This window comes from Pristiophorus japonicus, chromosome 11 (assembly GCF_044704955.1).
Source record: "Pristiophorus japonicus isolate sPriJap1 chromosome 11, sPriJap1.hap1, whole genome shotgun sequence".
Lineage (NCBI taxonomy): Eukaryota > Metazoa > Chordata > Chondrichthyes > Pristiophoridae > Pristiophorus > Pristiophorus japonicus.
The window spans coordinates 147,430,469-147,450,805 of record NC_091987.1 but is presented as its reverse complement, the minus strand read 5'-3'; the positions used below and the strand labels follow the sequence as shown (position 1 = coordinate 147,450,805).

Below are 20,337 nucleotides of genomic sequence, written 5' to 3'. Positions count from 1 at the left end.
AGCCCAGTACCACACCGACTAGGCTACTGCATCCCATCCCTCAAGTTTGCTTCCCACAATTGACAAGTTACAATCAACAGGGTTTTAAAAATAATCGCAAATAGAAGTATAGCCTCAATTCAGACCAAAATCAAGAGGGAGGGAAGGTGTAAATATTAGTACAAGGAAAAAGAACTGAATTCAAAACAAAGATTTCTTCCTGCAGACAAATCTGCTCATACATCTTACTGTACAGTTCAAGCGCCTTCAATTTAGTGAGCAATGCACCAATTACTCAACCAAAGGTGGTATTCTTTACCAATTCACTACCAAAACCCTTTATACAGTTATACAGTAAATTGCATCTATCACCTGCCCATTCATGATCCAGTCTATATCCTCAAAGTCTATTACAATTCTCCATAGTTTAGAAAACCTCTAACAAAATCAGAGGGATTCCCTATTATAAATCTTGGATCTATTGTAACTGTGGTTTAAGCAATGGTTTATATACATTTATCACAACTTCTTTTCACTGGAAATCTATATCTCTATTAATAAAACCCATTTTAAATGGCTTTATCCATCTATACACTCTTCAACCAGACCCATCACAATCTTTCCATTGAGGGTATGCTCCCATTTCCCCTCTCAAAATATATGACCTCACTCCTCCACAGTAAATTGCATCTATCACCTGCCCATTCATGATCCAGTCTATATCCTCAAAGTCTATTACAATTCCCCATAGTTGGTCAGCAACGAATTTCAATGCCGTGCTCTTTATGCCCAAAAGCGGACTCTGCACTAATCCCTGGGGTACACCACTTCCAACCATCTCCAACCGGAGCAGAACCCATTAATTCTAAATTATTTCCCGCTGCCAAACAACTTTTATCCATATTGCTATTCATCCAATACCATATGCTCAAATATCTATAACAAGGCTCTTGTGGGGCACCTTACTGAACACCTTCAGCTTGTACATCATATCTGCTAACTTCCCTTTATCTTTAATCACTTCAAAACAATTCTCCTAATCTATACTAATTGTGTTTAACACAGAGGGTTTCCCCGTTATAAATGCTGACATGAAAGGTGACAAAATCATGACAAGTTGTTGGCAGGAAGCACGTGCCATAAATTTAAAGTCTCGTGTACAGCACGCACTTCCAGCATGTATTCAATTATTTTCTGCGCACTTTTATAATGGAAAACACGGTCAACATTTTATAATGGGAAAGTCATGTGTTAATATTGTCAAACTTTGATGGGAACATTGTAAAATGATCTAAAAAAAGTCCAATATCCTCTAACTGAAATTCTTAGTGCTCAAAAATACTTTAAACAAAACAAAAATTATGCATTTCACAACATGAATATCCGTTGAATTGTCTTGTGTCTAACCCCCTTTTTAAACACCCTATCAACCAAAAACCTGGGCTTAACCTTACTGAAGGCAGATCCTACAGTCTGAACATTTGCAGTATGCACAAGTCGCCAGGATGGATCAGTAGCATTCAACTAGCCAAATACTGCACTGTTCCCCTTCAGTTTCTAAATATCGATTATTCAAAATTGTTTGGAGAAGCTGGGACAAATGTCAAAAACTTTACTTGGGCAGAGTGTATACATTTTTTTTTAAAAAAGGCAAGCAAAATCAATGACGACACTGTACCTGTTGCAGTTTAAAATTTATTTTTAAAAAGTCTATAAACTTCAAAAGTCATAAAGCTGAGACAATGTCTCATCTCATCCTAATATGGGCTCTTTAAAAAGATCAGTTGAGTTTTGAAAGTGAATAAAGCCTCTGATTATGAACTGCAGTTTGCCGCGAATTAAAAATTGTAAACCTTTTCATTACTGACAGGGAGGGGAAGGATAGTGTAGTCAGTCCCATGCCTTCCCAGTCCCCTCACTTCTGACAGACACCAGGAATCAAGTAGTGAGCCAAATCTGACAATCTCCAGTTTTACCAAAGCAGAGATCCCCTGCAGACCAAGGAATCCCCTCCCATGCTGCTAAATCCCAGCAGCCCAGATACAGTAGTCAAACTGCAGGACCCAGTTGTAAGCCCTAAAAAGAATGTTCTCAATTGCCATTTCTGAAATTGAGTGAAGTCACAGCTCTAAGATGCATCAAACAGAAGTCCAGTAGTAATTTAGTATTGGGTAAGATATTTACAGGAGGATCAATGCTGATGCTCTTTCTAGAAGATGAAAAGTATTTCAAATCTGTAATGTGCATACCCACGTGGATCTGAATAATAGTTTTCCATGACTATATTTCTATCCGCCATTTTAATTGCATCAAACTCTATTTTCTGAAGGTTGAAACTTACATTTAGTAGACAAATTCAAGCTTGTGGAGACATTGAGTTCCTTCAGATAAAACTTGTTGGTAGTAGTATTCTGAACAAAAAGACACCAGATTTCATATCACAAGCTGAATATGATTATGCAGCCACATTTGAGCAATAGAGAGCTAGTTCTTTACAAACAAAACCAGTGGGCACTATTCTGAAAAGGCTTTGCAGAAAACAATAGTAAAATCAGTAATACTTTACATAACAGAACATTGCCTCAAGTAAGGATGCCAGTTTAAAAAAATAGCATCAGTACAGTCAGTTACAATTCCTCATCCAACGGAGGATTCTTGAAAGTTGGTTTAACAAGGTCCTAAACGTTCATACTATTTTTGCTCAGCAGTTCTGGTAAAGATTATCGATAAGCTTTGTATATTCAAATGTTTTAACGGCACAAGAGGTTTTTGAGGTGGACTAACCCAATCTGCCATCAATATAGAGTTATTGGAGAAAATTGCTTACACGTGAGATGTGCCTTGGAGTCCAAATTCAATGATCATACACAAGGATCGAAGACTCAACAACTACACAACTGATCAACTTAAAACTGGAACCGGTAGCTTGGTTATTGTGACCCTATTTAATCGTGGGCCGCCCCGACCTGTGTGAGAACACCACCGCAGGTCGGGGCTATAAACAGAGCTGGAGCGCCGGGCCTTGGAACATCGTGGGCGAAGGTGCAATGAATGAGGGTACAGGGCCCAGAAGAGCCGAGGGACCAGGGGCAGCACGGGTCTGCCCACACTGCGATGTGTATGCGCACTAGGTCCGTGCAGCAGAGTTGGTCTCCAGTCATCCTAATTCAACCCTGCCACTGGATAACGGCCTTGCTGTGTCGAGCCCCCATGGTAGCTGGTCACCACACGTTAAAAAAATCCACGCACAGACATTTTCCACCCCCTCAATTGGAGTTCAGGGCTAGAACATCGGGTCCTTCATTGAAACATCTGTGAACTCTTGTGGAAGCAAGTCATCCTCATTCGAGGGACCGCCCATGATGATGATTTATCTCAATATTAAAAACTTGTATTTTGTAACTAAGCAGTTTATTCACACTACTTCCATCTAAAATCCAATGGGGCAGTGGGCAAATATATGACACAAACACACAGAGACAGACTAAGGTCTCATATGGGCTCCCAGTCTGAGCTGAGTCAGTCAATCTCATCCAGGGTGCAGGACTGTCTCAGTAACCCCCTGCCAGGTAGAACATTCTTCATTTCAGATTGCTAGCCAATGATTTCGGTGTGTGTCTCTAGAATCAGTTGGGGTCAGGGAGGGCCTCACAGCTCCAATGTCCCCAAAATGAAAACACCTGGCAATACTTACATTATAGGTTCATGCATGAAAAAAGGTCAATAGCAGCAGGCAGCATTACCAATGAGTTTTATTCAACACAAAGCTGTCATCTTCACAAGAGTAAGGAGGGGAGGAAACTAAAAGGAGGAAAGGGCCTTTCTTTTAAAAATGTACATCACCCAAATGAAACAATTATGGAATTTGTACAACTTATATATATTTAATACGGAGTACTCCGAACTCACCACAACAAACAGAAAATTCAGCGTGGTCGACTGATCAATCAGTTGAAGAAATGCACGATCACTGCTACAGTTCCCGTTCGAAATGGTCATGCCGGGCTGGATGTTAAAAACTTTCACTGCAATCTACAAGAAAAATGCAGTCAATATCAATGTAATGTTTCCTATATGACATTACAAGAGCTCAATAGTGAAAGAAAATATCAGGGGTGGCATTTGTTCAAAGGAATCTCCTTTTATATAGAGGTTATACTTATTTTGGATGCTTTAAAATAATCTTTAGTATTGCCAGTCAGGCCTCCCTGCCCACTGGGCTTGCCTTTTAACGTTTCAGCATGGGGGAGCTCCATTTTGAACAGACGTGGTGTAATTTCAAAGGAACTGGAAGTCCAAAATTGTCAACCGCAAGACAAGACTATAGCCTGGGAATAAATGCTATTTCTCTCCAAGGGCTGCAAGAGCCAGATTCACATTCTATTGCAATAGTGCAGGTAGTTTTTACAGAAAGTAACCAAGATTTTAATTCTTCCATTTTCTTCCCTGCCAACGTCTCCCCTCCATATGTAATCCCACTCTACATCTCCATTGTTCTCAACCTGATGACTGCCATCAGGCCTTGGATGAGTCATAACTTCCTTTAACTGAACAGAAGACCAAAGCCATGGTGCAAATCATCAATCCCCAACCACAAACTCAAATCTTTTGCTGATGCCATCCCCTTCTCAGACCACTCGCACAGATAAAATGAGCGCACCAAAACACAGCGCAGAGCTTTATTCATCACAATACTGCTTACTTCCGCCTCGGCAACATCTCCTACCTCAGCCCTCTACTGCTAAAATTCTGTGCTTTTGTCACCTCCAGACTCAATTATCCCAATATCCAATTACTTGCCTCCCATAACACCCTCCATAAACACCCACTTATCCAAAATGTAGCAGTACATGCCCTTACTACCCTGAACTGGCTCCCTGATTGCCAACACATTCATTTAAAATCTACACCCCCGTCTTCCAATCCCTCCTTAGCCTCATCTACTTCTGCAATCACAACTAACTTTAAATCCACTCAGCACCTCAGGATCTCCAACTCTGGTCTCACTTCAGCCAAACTCCCTGGAATGCCCTCCCTAAAAACCCTCCCCTACCCCCACCCTTATTCATGCTTTAAAAACATAAAACCCATCCTTTGGCCCAGGCTTTTAGTCATGCTTCCTAACTTCTTCCTGTGGCTGAGCGTCCATTCCTCTATCTCCATTCTGAAGCACTCAAGAAATTAAAAAAAAAAAATAAATACGCTATCTAAATGCAAGTTACTGCTGATATGGGGAGGAGCCGGGAAATTATCTAAAGCCCACACCATTAATCTGATCATAGATGTAGGTGGATATGTTGGTTAATAACTAGCAAACAGAGATAAACCATAAGGTCACCGTATACAAATATTTATGTCCCTCAAACCAGGTCATTTCTATGGCATTGCAAATCTAAACAACCGACATTTAAGCTGTCTGCAATTTAATCTTCATGGCTCAGTTAATAACTGAGGTTGTGTGACAGTTATTTGGTGGGTCTATCGTGTAGATGGTGATTGACATGTACGATACCCCAAGCATGGACTGCAATGTGAAGATGGCAGGATAATCTGAGGAACCCACTTCCTGCATTTGTGGTTGTGAAAAAATGGGCTTGCAGCACGACTGCTCACCCTGGAACACATGCAGCTCGTTCTGCAGGAGATGCCCCTCACCAGAGGTTTAATGGACGGTCTTACTTTCTGTTGTAAATGCTCAGACTGCCGCCAGAGAGGAGAGGGCTGTCTCTTAACTTCAACAGGCGTGGCAAACAGTTATACACAACCATCTCTCAAGGCTTCGCTAATCTGGCTGGTGTCTGCTTTCCCACCGATCAGCTGGAAGTACTGTCAAGGTAAGAATGTAGTCACACAATGTGTAGCATATCGCTGCCCTCCCACCAGCTGTCATGTCTTCATATTTCAGAAGGCAGCCTGGGCCAGTCTGCCCTGCCAGCAGCACAAGAGATGCCACTTACTGCAGGTCCATCTCAGGGCTTGGCTACAATAAGGCGAGGGTTATCACAGTCCAAACAGGCTCCTGGAGGTACAAACCAAGCAACCATTTCACAAACTCCAGCCACTCAGGCAGTACCTAGAAGCACAAGGCTAGAATTAAGAGCATGGGGTAAGATACAGTCGGCACACAGTACAGTTTGGGATCAGTATGGTTGCACTAAAATTGATGTATCAGAGTGGTTTTCTTGAGGTAGCGTGAATGAGCGCCATGCAAGTTGATGTGCACTGAGAAGTGACTATAGGCGAAAGCATCTCTCTGACTGGAAAGAGGGAGATGTAGACAGGACTTCATGCAGCAGGCAGATGTGGTAGCCACAAGGTTGCTCAGCAGAGTGGCACAAATATCTCTCGCAGCTAGAAAAGGCTGTGCTCCGTATTACTGCTGTTGCCAATCTATTCGAACCCCCCTGCTGCTAAGGACCCTTTCTCCTTTAGGACCCCAATGAGGAGATCTCGAAGGCCAAACTGAACAACATGCAGCAGAGCTCCATGATCCTGGAGGCACTAGCAAGGCTATATTTCAGAGCACCCTCAGGCTGATCCACACACCTGAAGTATACAGTCAGCATTTATATAGTGCTTTCTCTAAGAGCTCAGGTCGAAGGGCGTTTACAGATGATGTCATTAGCAAGAGCTGTAATGGGTAGCCTCAATTTCCCAGAACCCACCTGGCTAAATGCCTTTCCTGTTGAGAACAGAAGAATGATTGGAGATTTGCCTTAAAATGAAGGTGCTATGGCAGCAGCTAAGATAGCAAGCAATGTGATGCTGCTGGTCTTTCTATCACCATGGGTGGATGGGAAAGGAAAACAACTCCCGTAGCTGTCTATAGAGTTGTTTGTCACACAAGGCTGGAGACAAATCCCATTGGAATTCTATATCTGGACAGGCCACCCTTTTTATGCAAGATTATGACTCAACAAACCACCAATTGTTACACAGGCCAGAGGGGATTTCTGCACAATTAACTGTCATGTCTCCCACTTCCAAACAGAATTGTAGATTTATTCAGCCCACAAGCTCTCGAGACAAAAGCACAATGGAAGTCTGATCAGAAAAGCATCCACGTTAAAAAAAAATTCTAGTGTACTGCTTTCTACGACTTAAATAATAAATCTGAGAAACATTTATGAACATGACAGAGCAGAGCCCGTATCTTGACAGTTTTGGATGGGACTGCAGCTCCCACAGACAGCTACCCTAATCTGTGAGGTAAAACAAATAAATCTCAGTCCAGTGGCCAAGGAGTGAATGTTGCCTCCTCTGGCAGCTTGCACTTGATCTTCAATGAAGGGCAGAAGCTGCAAGACATGTCACAGTCTGCTTCAGCAACCGCCTGGAGTGCATCACACTTTGCTGAGCAAATGGTGCCCAATGGCAAATTCAGCAACAGAGCTCATCCCGATGCTTGGAGTTGCAATCCTAAGGTTAAACTCTTAGGAGGTAAAGTTAAGAGTGTTAATGGTTATTGGCATTTTGAGTTTTACAAATAAGGGCTTTAAATACAAGACCAAAGAGGCAATAATTATGGCATATGGGTAGGGTAGTGTGCACAGTTTTCGACAACCCATTATAGAAAGAGCATTAAAGTCAGAGAGAGAGCATAGAGCGTAGGTTCATTGTGAGGGTACACAGAACATAAGCAAGGAACTCCGTGAAAATGGTCGAGTCTATTTAGGACAAAAAGGGGCCGAAATTGCCCTGGGTTTGGGGCAGTCACTTCGAATGAAGTGATATTTTAGCACCGGGGCTGGAAGGACTAGCCCCAGCGTTGAATTGGCCTCAGAGGCAGAAAAATGTAAGGGGCGGTAACCAGGTGCGACTGTCAGCACCAGTGCTGGCAGAGAGGGCCGCTGAGAACTCTGCAGCCTCTTTAATGACACTCACTGGGCCGGGGGGGGGGGGGGGGGGGGCCTTGAAGGGCATCCGGGGCACCCCAGCCTCTCGCACAGAGAAACTGCCTGTGGCATCGCCCCATGCCAACCTCACAGGGCAATAAGGGGTCAGCGCGCATGGCGATGTTATCGGCGTGCGTGCGCCGGTACGCTAATCACAGCGCAAACTACTTTCCGCAGCGGAGCAATTCCGGGGTGGGGTGGGGGCCACGTCTGGGCGAAAACCCTTTAGCGCCTAACGGGCCTTTGTGAGGGGGGCTATTTCAGCCCCAAAGGGATAGTTATGGCCAGAGCTCTCTCCTAAGCCTTCAGTTCATGGCAAAAAAACAATTTTCATAGGCAGACCGAAACTTCATGAACCAAACCCTATTCCACAACCAGCGTGGGATAGCAGGTCATAAGATTATCTCCCTTTAGTTGGAAATCATGTGGAATAACCACCAAATTCTCCTGTCTGCTCCGAAAGGTAGATAATGCCAAGCTACACAGACAAAAACTAATTTCCACAGAAAGATACATTAAAACAATACTTAGAAAACAAAGACAAAGTCCACAAGAGATTAAATTACCTTTTTCAGATTGCATGTGTTATACAGTCCAATAAAACATAAGCAGAAATAGACACTTCCACGTAATGGCCAGTTACATGCACTGACCAATACTGCCACTGAATGCCCCGCAGCACTACGCTGCTGAACAGCTTAGATAATGTACTCAAATATGTGAAGGCTTTTACCCACAACCTTCTCACTCAGAGGCAAGCTTGTGACCAACGAGCCATGGCTGCCACCTTAAAAGCTTTGCAACGAAAATGAATGTTAACAATTCTTATGCTGCATGCAATCCTAATTCAACAGCACTGCCAAGTTACACAATAGGTGAAGACAAATGTGATTCATATTTTTTTTTATCAAGTGCATTAATCCAAGCTCTACTGTCAGACATTTGTAGCATAAAAAACAGTTGGTATTTATACAGCAAATCAACTGATGAGCTCAACACAAGTACAGCTGACAAAACAGTTCCAAAAAGACAACATATAATGTATACACCAAAAGGCCTGAACCATAAAGTCATGTAGCTAAAACCTAAATTGTTTTAACAGGCTTATTCCACATACATTTCCCCCTACATCTGCTCAAAGCTATTCTACATTAAATCAATCTGCACTGCAAATTGATTTTATCCAACCAAGTTGCACTCATCCGTAAATGGAACCTTCTCCAACTTCGTATCTGGGATGAGCTACATATATTATTTTGGGATGAATATCCTGGTTGTTTTGAGACCAATTCTCAACAATATACATGACCCAAATCATTCCACATGCTTACAAGCCATTTGAAATAATAAGGCACTTCCATGGAAAAGTACAGGATATGCACATCTTCTGAGATTTATAAAGCATAACTTTCAAAATATTTTAAAGAAACTAATCCTTGCCATCTCTTTCCCCCAATCGAAAACATCAAAGTAGACTGATGCAGTTGACCATAATGTTAAGGAACAGGCACACAAGGGGCTTTATCGTATTATGTTCACACTCTGGTTCATGAAGTGATTCTTTTCAAAACATCATTTTGATAGAACAGTCAACAAGCAAATACCTCCTGTATTACACTTCAAATGTAAAGAGCTAAATTGATTACCTTATTGTCTGGGGTAGTGTATGTAACATTGAGCTGCAGTCCCATCTCCGCAAGCAGACAGGTCCCATTGTTAATGGTGACATTATATTTTCCTCGAACAGGTATCGACGGTGGTGGAGTAGTTGGAGTCAGGGTGGGAACCAGTGTTGTGGTAGGTACAGTTGGAGTCACATCAGCATGGCATATAGTTTCTTTAAAAAAAAACATTGCTCTGGATGTAAATATATGACTTTATGGAACATGGAAGACCGGATAGTCCCATATAAATAACACTTTGCTGTACATGGTACACTTCAAACCTGGTACCAAGCGTATGGTCTACAGGGCAATAGTGATACCTGCCCTCCTATATGGCTCAGATATGGACTATATACAGCAGATACCTTAAAGCACTGGAGAAGTACCACCACGCTGCCCTCTGCAAGATCCTGCAAATCCACTGGGAGGACAGCCGCACCGTCAGTGTCCTCGCCCAGGCCAACATCGAAGCACTGACCATGCTCGACCAGCTCTGATGGGTGGGCCACATCGTCCGCATGCCCGACACGAGACTCCTTAAGCAAGTGCTCTACTCGGAACTCCTACACGGCAAGCGAGCCCCAGGTGGGCAGAGGAAACGCTTCAAGGACACCCTCTCAAAGCCTCCTTGATAAAGTGCAACATCCCCACCAGCACCTGGGAATCCCTGGCCTATGCCCAAAGTGGAGGAAGCGCATCAGTGAGTGCGCTGAGCATCTAGAGTCGCCGAGAGCATGCAGAAACGAAGTGCAGACAGCGGAAGGAGCATGCGGCAAACCAGTCCCACCCACCCTTTCCTTCAACCATTGTCTGCCCCACCCGTTAAGAGGCTGTAATTCCCGCATTGGACTGTACAGCCACCCGAGAACTCACTTTTAGAGTGGAAGCAAGCCTTCCTCGATTTCGAGGGACTGCCGCTATAATACTTCAATTGAAAATAATTTGTCACCTAGTAATAGTTTCGTTTCGCGTATTTTATATAATTCTGTGAACATATCTTAAAACGATTGCCAAGGAAACATGTCTTGGAACTAGAGTCAATAATGGCTCCTATAACCAACCAAGGTTAGCTGTAAAACCCAGCTGGCTGAGGGTATGGATGGATGGGTGGGATTATGCTGAGAGAATTCGGGGTCATCTTTAATGTAATGGTTTCTGTGCAAAACCAAGCTACAGCTTGGATATTGCGATACACATTACTTGAGTGTAGATCAGAAGCACAAAGTAATCAGTAATTAACTATTTGATATTAATATAGATGTTTAATATAGCATATTGCTACATCAGTGCCTCACTCATCTTTGATGCCTCCGGCAAGCAAGAGTTAAGTGACACTCACACGGTTTTTATAACCTTCATCACTCTTCCGTTTAGGGGGGTCAAATTAGAAATGGATTTGTGGATTTTCCAAGTCTTAACCAACTTGGTGATATTCCTAAATGGCTGGAAAGTTACTTAAATATAGGATTGTGCTGCTTATTTTTGAAATCACAAAACATTCACAAGACACTTCACTATTGAATCACTGAAAAAGAATTTAATAAAAACTTTAACTTACCTTTTTTGCAGGTCTTCATACCTACCGTTGTCCCAATGGCTGCAATGCAGGTTTTTCCTTACCGAACTACGGGTCACCACTGAGCCAAATAGTTTTTTTTCGCAACAGTACCTGTACAAGATTCTGCTTTAGCCCACGGTAGAGGAAGTGACACTACTTTCAAACATTCCTTTGTTGAAAGCTTCTATACTGTATGTGAAAGCTGAAAGTGTTTACCGTTTTTACTGAAATCATCATTTGGTGGGAAAGCTTCAATTCGGACTTTGCTCAGAGTTACATTTACATTCTCCATGTGCACAGTCGAGTCACTCATACAACTGTACGTTGTATTCACTTTTGCACTGATCTCTACAGAGCTTGAAGTCTTCACTAGCAAACCTGGGGGAATTTTCAAAACAGCAATTTAAAAACAAACAATTCTTAGAATTGATGAACAAGAAAATGTTACCAAACCAAACTCAGATTTTCAGCCCACAAAAAAAAACTATTTCTTTTCTTAAAAAAAAATTTCAATTTATTGAACTTGATTCAAGTCATTTAGTACCCGTAGCAAGATTTACATCATTTTTCTATTTCCGAGCCTGTAGAGCCACTTGGTGACCATAGTCACTGCTTCAGCAGAACAGTCCAGTTTTTTCTAGACTCTTGCCCCAACGAACAGAACAACTTGCATCAGAAATACATTATCCAATGTTGTGTGAAAATCCATGTAAACCACATCCACTCCATTTCCTTTATCTAACCTGATTTCTTCAAACAAGTTGCCAGCCTTTTAGAAATCTGTGTTGGCAGACCCTGATCAGCTCCTGTTTCTCCAAGCAGTTAAGTGATTTCACCCCATATTATAAACTCTAGTAATTTATCAAGTTATGGCCAACTGGAATATAATTTCTAGTCTTAACCCTCCACTTTTTTTTTTTGGAAGAGGACTTTATACTTACTGCCCTCCAGCACAATTTTCCCTTCAAAATGGAATTTTGGAGAATTAGTCAAAGCTGCTTTTTCTTCCTACACTTCCCTCATGATCCTTGATTATATATTAACAGATCCCAGTGATTTATCCACTTCAAGTCTGAGTAATTTTTAAAAATCATCACTCTTTGAACAACCATCCTATTGTGATTCTACAATTTCTACATCTACCGCTTCTGTGAAGAGACAAAGTTATCTATGGTCAGTACACACTTGTCTGATTTGTCTACAAATTCCATCCTTACTTTTCTTTCCACCATTTGTTAGTCTATAATATACTCCCAGTAATGTAACTGATGCCTTGCTATTCCGCAGCTCAATCCAAATAGATTCTACTTTGACTACCTGTTTAAAATCCCGTGCCTTATAATATTGTCTCAAACACTACTACCCTTCCTTCCCCATCTCCCTATATCTAGGTATCGTCCACGCCGAGCCAGCTGCAAAAGATAAAGAAAGACTTGGATTTTCATGACCACCGGACGTCTCAAAGCGCAATACAGCCAGTGAAGCACTTTTTGGAATGTGGTTACTGTTGTATTGTGCTGCATGCATGTTTCAGTCAGACACAAAATCCTGTTACTTATTTTAATCAATGACTCTAGTTCACTAATTTTTTACTTTGCATTTCAGTTTGGAATCCACTTTGGATACAAAATCACTATAGTGGGCCAGATGTGCAGAGGTTTAACATGGCTACCTGGTGTTTCGCAACACCGGGGTGGAAAGAGATTTTGGCTGGGGTATGCCACACCACAGGAGCCTGGACTTTGGGACAACTGCAGGGGTTCCTATTTGATTTGGCAACGGTGAGGATGGGAAACCTGGGTTTGGCAATCTCCTGACCTATTTTGTCTCGTGGCACCTTTCAATGCTAAATGTTGTATAGTCAAATATATTGCAGGCACATTTAGCTCAGAGAAAGAGATTGGATTTATATAGCATCTTTCACGACCACTGGACGTCTCAAAGCACTTTACAGCCAATGAAGTATTTTTGGAGTGTAGTCACTGTTGTAATGTAGGAAATTAGGCCAATTTGCACACAAGCAGCAATGTGATAATGACCAGATAATCTGTTTTTGTTATGTTGATTGAGGGATTAACATTGGCCAGGATACTTGGGATGACTCCCGGTCTTCAAAATGGTGCCATGGGATCTTTTGCATCCACTTGAGAGAGCAGGCGGGACCTCAGTTTAACGTCTCATTCAAAAGACGGCACCTCCGACAGTGCAACACTCCCTTAGCACTGCACTGGAGGGTCAGCCTAGATTTTGTGCTCTTAAGTTCCTGGAGTAAGACTTGAACCCACAACCTTCTGATTCAGGCAAGGGTGCTACCAACTGAGCCACAGAACTAAATTTAAGCTGGCATGAGACCACAAAGGGAAGTACAGGGAAATAGCAGGTCTGGTGACAAGTATACAGGTTGAGGAGCGGACTGACAGGCAAAGAACGAGTCAGGATTGTCTGGCTGATGTGCAACTTAAGTTTCTTCCACTTGATTAGTATTAAGTGGCACATTGAAATTTGCATTAGATTATGCAATGTCTGAAGCATATAAAGAAACAGACTACAACTTACCCGGGGAACTTGCATTAGGAAAAAGTCCACCGTCACTCTCATTGCAAGCAATAGTCAGTGATTCCATTTTGTATGATGCCCCGTGGTTTGAGAAGTTCATGCTGAGAGAATGATCATTCCCAAAACTGACCACCAGTAGTGGTGCAGTCATATTATTACAATTACTGCTTGGGTTTACTTTTGCATCATCTGGGAGGGAGAACAAAACTGTAGCCTAAAATAGAGAAAAAATAACTGCTGGAAAACTCGCCAAAGGTTAAAATCATTCAGCACATAATTCTGTATAAATGATAGTTTAATCCTCTATACCAAACTTGTTTGGGTATGAATGCGTTCATTTTCATGAGTTCAGCCTGGAGTGGACTATTTCAGTGACTCACACAGGTTGCTTTGCAGTGAACATTAATTTATCACTTTAATTCTTAAACTTAAATTCTTTTATTACATTTCATTTTTAACCATCAATAAAGTTACTCAAGACTTCATTCTTCATTTGATCATACAATACAACTGATAATCCCGCAGCTAATGTGCTACGCAAAAATGTTTCAATGTATAGATGACCTGCATGACACAACCTGTGAATTTACAGATCTCATTTAGCTGCAGCGAACATGTCCTGGCAGAGCAGTGGCTGACTGACTCACTGCTTCACCACACATGCATCGAGACAATCACGCTCAGGACATTCCCACTTATTCATTTCTAGTTTACTTGTGGATTACTAGCCTATTTTCCATGCAGTTCTTTTGTGGATCCAAACCAAACTGCAGATCAGCTTCGATTAATTGCATTAAGTTGGGTGGCAGTGTGAGCTGCGAGGAGGATGCTGTGAGGCTGCAGAGCGACTTGGATAGGTTAGGTGAGTGGGCAAATGCATGGCAGATGAAGTATAATGTGGATAAATGTGAGGTTATCCACTTTGGTGGTAAAAACAGAGAGACAGACTATTATCTGAATGGTGACAGATTAGGAAAAGGGGAGGTGCAAAGAGACCTGGGTGTCGTGGTACATCAGTCATTGAAGGTTGGCATGCAGGTGCAGCAGGCGGTTAAGAAAGCAAATGGCATGTTGGCCTTCATAGCAAGGGGATTTGAGTACAGGGGCAGGGAGGTGTTGCTACAGTTGTACAGGGCATTGGTGAGGCCACACCTGGAGTATTGTGTACAGTTTTGGTCTCCTAACCTGAGGAAGGACATTCTTGCTATTGAGGGAGTGCAGCGAAGGTTCACCAGACTGATTCCCGGGATGGCGGGACTGACCTATCAAGAAAGACTGGATCAACTGGGCTTGTATTCACTGGAGTTCAGAAGAATGAGAGGGGACCTCATAGAAACATTTAAAATTCTGACGGGGTTAGACAGGTTAGATGCAGGAAGAATGTTCCCAATGTTGGGGAAGTCCAGAACCAGAGGTCACAGTCAAAGGATAAGGGGTAAGCCATTTAGGACCGAGATGCGGAGGAACTCCTTCACCCAGAGAGTGGTGAACCTGTGGAATTCTCTACCACAGAAAGTTGTTGAGGCCAATCACTAAATATATTCAAATAGGAGTTAGATGAGGTCCTTACTACTAGGGGGAATCAAGGGGTATGGCGAGAAAGCAGGAATGGGGTACTGAAGTTGAATGTTCAGCCATGAACTCATTGAATGGCGGTGCAGGCTAGAAGGGCCGAATGGCCTACTCCTGCACCTATTTTCTATGTTTCTATTAGCATATCTTGCCTAGCCAACTGGAAAGTGGAGAATTGTAACTGTCCCCTCTGAATCAGCCAAGAAATTTAAAAATCTAGTGTAGAAACTGGTCTGACAGTTGAAAGAGTTGGTGTCCCTTGTGGAGGTGAAATTGGGAGGCACTGTTCAATCCTAGGATATCTGAAAACCATGGCTTGCAAGGGCAGATAGGGGAGCTATCAATCTCAAAGGTGAAAAGACGGTGCAGACTCCATAGTCATCAGCGGTTCACCTACCTACCCCGAGCTTCGTTGGTCTGACCCATGCACCCATGCTGGGATGCATCCATCCATTACCAGTTAGCTAAGGAAATGGTGGCTGTAGCAGGAACCTCTGGAACCATCTCCTCCAGTAAAGAAGGTTGGTCTGAATCTACTGACTAACATTAACACCCTATCAGGTGACCACTGTGCGCAAGATCAACTGAAAGGATCTCATGAAAAGTGAATGAGTACAGCAAAGATTGTGGCCCCAAATCAGACAAATTAGTGTCCTGCAGAAATTCTTGAGCCCTTGCAAAGAGATTCTAGAGGGACTGCAAACCAGTCTGAAACAGAAAAACTTTCCTATAGTTGTTTAAAACATGGCAGCTACCAGTGCCATGACCTGATTTGATTCTAATGAGCTTTCTTAACAATACATGACTACGTTATGTAATACTGGCTGAGCCATCCTTTAATGAGGAGCTCTTGTTCAAGAGCAGTGATGACACAAAGACAGTGTGAAAATTCTGAAGTAAAAGGGATGCATTATTCAAGTACTGAACCCTGCAAGCTGAACCTGAAATACTTGTAGTGACAAGACTAATGACAGTGTGGAAGTAGGCATATTTGAGGTGGATTGTGGCCAGTCAGCTCCTAGTCATGCTACCCAAATGGCTTGCAGCAGTGTTACAATATTGAACTTTTCCACTGAGGAATTTGCGAAATGCTCGAAGACAAGATGTGGATCATCCACTCAGCACTTCTGGCTAAAGATGGTTGCAAACGCTTCAGCCTCATCTTTTGCACTCGTAATCTGGGCTCCGCTATCATTGAGATTAGGGATAATAACTTTTATTTATATAGCGCCTTTAACGTAGTAAAAAGTCCCAAGGTGCTTCACAACAGTGTTACAAGACAAAACAGATAAATTTGACACCGAGCCACAAAAGAAGAATTTAAGGCAGATGACCAAAAAGCTTGTTTAAAGAGGTAGGTTTTAAGGAGCGTCTTAAAGGAGGAGAGAGGTGGCGAGGTTTAGGGAGGGAGTTCCAGAGCTTAGGGCACAGGTAGCTGAAGGCACGTCCACCAATGGTTGAGCAGTAATAACGAGGGATGCTCAAGAGGCCAGAATTTGAGGAGCAGACATCTTGTGGGATTGTGAAGCTGAAAAAAAATTAGAAATAGGGAGGGGCAAGGCCATGGAGTGGTTTGTAAACAAGGATGAGAATTTTGAAATCGAGGCATTGTTTAACTGGGAGCCAATGTAGGTCAGAAAGCACAGGGGTGTGGGTGATTTTGACTTGGTGCGAGTTAGTACACAGGTTGCTGAGTTTTGGATGACCTCAAGTTTACTTAGTGTAGAATGTGGGCGGCCAGCCAGGAGTGAGTTGGAGTAGTCAAGTCTAGAGGTAACAAAAGCATGAATAAAGGTTTCAGCAGCAGAAGAGCTGAGGCAGGGGCAGAGGTAGGCAATGTTACGGAAGTGGAAAAAGGCGGTTTTAGTTATACCGCGGATATGTAGCTGGAAACTCATTTCAGGTCAAATATGACACCTAGGTTGTGAACAGTCTTATTCACCATCAGATTGATGCTAGGGAGAGGGATGGAGTCAGTAGTTAGGGAACACAGTTTGTGGCAGGGACCAAAGATAATGGCTTCGGTCTTCCCAATATTTAATTGGAGAAAATTACTGCTCATCCAGTACTGGATGTCAGTCAAGCAACCTGACAATTTAGATACCAAGCAGGGATCGAGAGAAGTAGAGCTGGGTGTTGTCAGCGTACATGTGGAAACTGACTCCGTGTTTTCGGATGATATCTCCAAGGGGCAGCATACAGACGAGAAATAAGAGGGGGCCAAGGACAGATCCTTGGAGAACACCAGAGGTAACGATGCGGAAGTGGGAAGAGAAGCCATTGCAGGAGATTTTCTGGCTACGATTAGATAGATAAGAATGGAACCAGGCGAGTGCAGTCCCACCTAGCTGGACGTTGGTGGAGAGGTGTTTGGGATGGATGGAGTGGTCAACTGTGTCAAAGGCTGCAGACAGATCCAGAAGGACGAGGAGGGATAGTTCACCTTTGTCACACTCACAAAGGATGTCATTTGTGATTTTGACGAGTCGTTTCGGTACTGTGGCATGGGCGAAAACCAGATTGAAGGGATTCAGATATTGAATTCATGGAAAGATGGTCACAGATTTGGGAGGTGACAACACATTCAAGTACTTTGGATAGGAAAGGGACGTTGGAGATGGGGCGATAGCGAGCAAGTGGGGTCAAGGGTAGCTTTTTGAGGAAAGGGGTGATGATGGCAGATTTGAAGGAGAGGGGAACAGTACCGGAGGAGAGAGAACTGTTAACAATGTCAGCTAACATGGGAGCCAAAACAGGAAGGTGGGTGCTCAGCAGTTTAGTGGGAATAGGGTCAAGGGAGCAGGAAGTGGGTCTCATGGACAAGATGAGTTTGGAGAAATCAAGAGGGGAGATCAGAGATAAACTAGAGAAGGATACAAGTTTAAAGCTGGGGCAGGTGAGAGTCTCAGATGAAGTTTGGCCCTGTGGGCTCGGTGAAGGAAGGGAACTCGCAGATGCAGCTGATAATGGTCTCAATCTTTGAGACAAAGAAGTCCATGAGCTCCTCACACTTGTTGGTGAGTGTGGTTGTTGGAGGAGACAGGAGAGGGGTTTAAGGAGATGGTTAGCAGTAGAGAATACTGTAGTAGCCAGGGTTTTTTTTGGTAATCTAGAATGATCCTGGAATATTGAGCAGTTTTTGAAGACAAGAGTAGGAAGCCATAATGTTTTATGAATTCGAGCCAGATCTGGCAATGAATGGCTAAATCCGTTCATGTATGCGCCCTTTTGACTTGAGGGAACGAAGATGAGGGCTGTACCAAGGGGAAACAGCCAGCGTGGGAGAGTGTAATCTTTTTAATAGGGACTAGGGCATCAAAGGTCGTAAGGGTGTGATTGAGATCAGTGGCTGCAGAACTGTCATTGTTAAAAGATATTCATGGAGCCCCCCCCTCCTCCGGTTAGTTGTTTAATTATCCACCACCATTGGTGACTGGATGTGGCAGGACTGCAGAGCTTTCTGATCCGTTGGATGTGGGATCGCTTAGCTATGTCTATAGGATGCTGCTTCCGCTGTTTAGCATGTATGTAGTCATGGGTTGCAGCTTCCCCAGGTTGGAACCTCATTTTTAGGTATGCATGTTGCTGTTCCTGGTATGTTTTTCTGCACTCTTCATTGAACCAGGGTTGGTCCCCTGGTTTGATGGTAATGGCAGAGTGAGGGATATGCCAAGCCATGAGGGTACAGATTGTGGTGGAATACAATTCTGCTACTGCTGATGGCCCACACCGCCTCATGGATGCCCAGTTTTGAGCTGCTAGATCTGTTCTGGGGATACAGAAAGTACCAACGTTGGTTAATAAGGCTATTAAAAAGAGCAACCCAATCACTGGGGTTCATTTCTAGAGAGCTAGAAATGAAAAGTAGAGTTAAGGTACATAACAGATTAACACTGAAAGGTTATAACCATCAGGAAACACTGAACAGGGTGGGGTCCGTGTCTAGAAAAGAGAAGGCAGATAATGAATGGGTTTGCTAGGGTAGACATGGAGAAAATGTTACCAGAGGGAAAGACCAAAAGTAGAGGCCATAAATATAAGAACCACTAATTTGTTCAATATACCTTTTTTGTGGTGTATATCAATGATTTAGATTTGAATATAGGGAATATGATTAAGAAGTTTGCTGTCGACACTAAAACTGGCTGTGTGGTTGATAATGGAGAGTCATGGACTGCAGGAGGATATCAATCTACTAGTTAGGTGGGCAGAGCAGTGGCAAATGGAATTTAATTCAGAGAAGTGAGAGGTAATGCACTTTGGGAGGGCTAATAAGGAAAGGGTATACACATTAAGCAGTAGGCCACTTAATAGTGTAGATGAACAAAGGGACCTTGGTGTGCTTGTCCACAGATCCCTGAAAGTAGGTCAGGTGGATAAGGTGGTTAAGAAGGAATATGGAATGCTGGCCTTTATTAGCCGAGGCACAGAATACAAGAGCAGGGAGGTTATGCTTAAATTGTATAATACTTTGATTCGGCCACAGCTGGAGTACTGCATGCAGCTCTGGTCGCCGTATTATTAGGAAGGACGTGATTGCACTGGAGAGGGTGCAGAGGAGGGTGCCTGGAATGGAGAATCTTAGATTGGGTAGGCTGGGTTTGTTCTCATTTGAACAGAGGCGGTTGAGAGGAGACCTAGTGAGGTGTACAACATTTTGAGGGGCCTGATTATAGTGGATAGCAAGAGCCTATTTCCACTGTTGGAGAGGTCAATTACGACGGGCATAGTTTTAAGATGGTTGGTGGAAGGTTGAGGGGATTTGAGGGGGGTTTCTTCACGCAGAGGATTGTGGGGGTCTGAAACTTGCTGCCTGGAAGGGTGGTGAATGCAGAAACGCTCACATTTAAAAGGTGCTTTGATGTGCACTTAAAATGCCGTCACCCACAGGGTTACGGACCAAGAGCTGGTAATTGGGATTAGACTGGATAACCTCTTGTTGGCCAGTGCATATATGATGGTAAGTACTGCAGGGAATCAAATATGGCCAGGGTGATCCCCTGGACTAGTTTCAGTCACCTGGATGGGTCAGAAAGGAATTTACACAGATTTTTCCCAATTGGCCTGGGTTTTTCCCTCCAGTTGGTGTGGGAGTGTAGAATGTTTCAGTGTA

General features: G+C 43.1%; 1 protein-coding gene across 1 annotated transcript in view; it reads right to left on the bottom strand.

Moving 5' to 3' along the window:
- Window positions 1-20,337, bottom strand: part of lamp1a (lysosomal associated membrane protein 1a) — a 53,252-nt gene that overhangs the window by 12,579 nt on the left and 20,336 nt on the right. The window contains exons 3-7 of the mRNA XM_070894138.1: window positions 13,653-13,866; window positions 11,313-11,474; window positions 9,521-9,711; window positions 3,889-4,011; window positions 2,321-2,390 (exon numbers count right to left, since the gene is read on the bottom strand). Coding sequence (XP_070750239.1) covers window positions 2,321-2,390; window positions 3,889-4,011; window positions 9,521-9,711; window positions 11,313-11,474; window positions 13,653-13,866 — 760 coding nt within the window. The remainder of the gene's footprint in view (window positions 1-2,320; window positions 2,391-3,888; window positions 4,012-9,520; window positions 9,712-11,312; window positions 11,475-13,652; window positions 13,867-20,337) is intronic.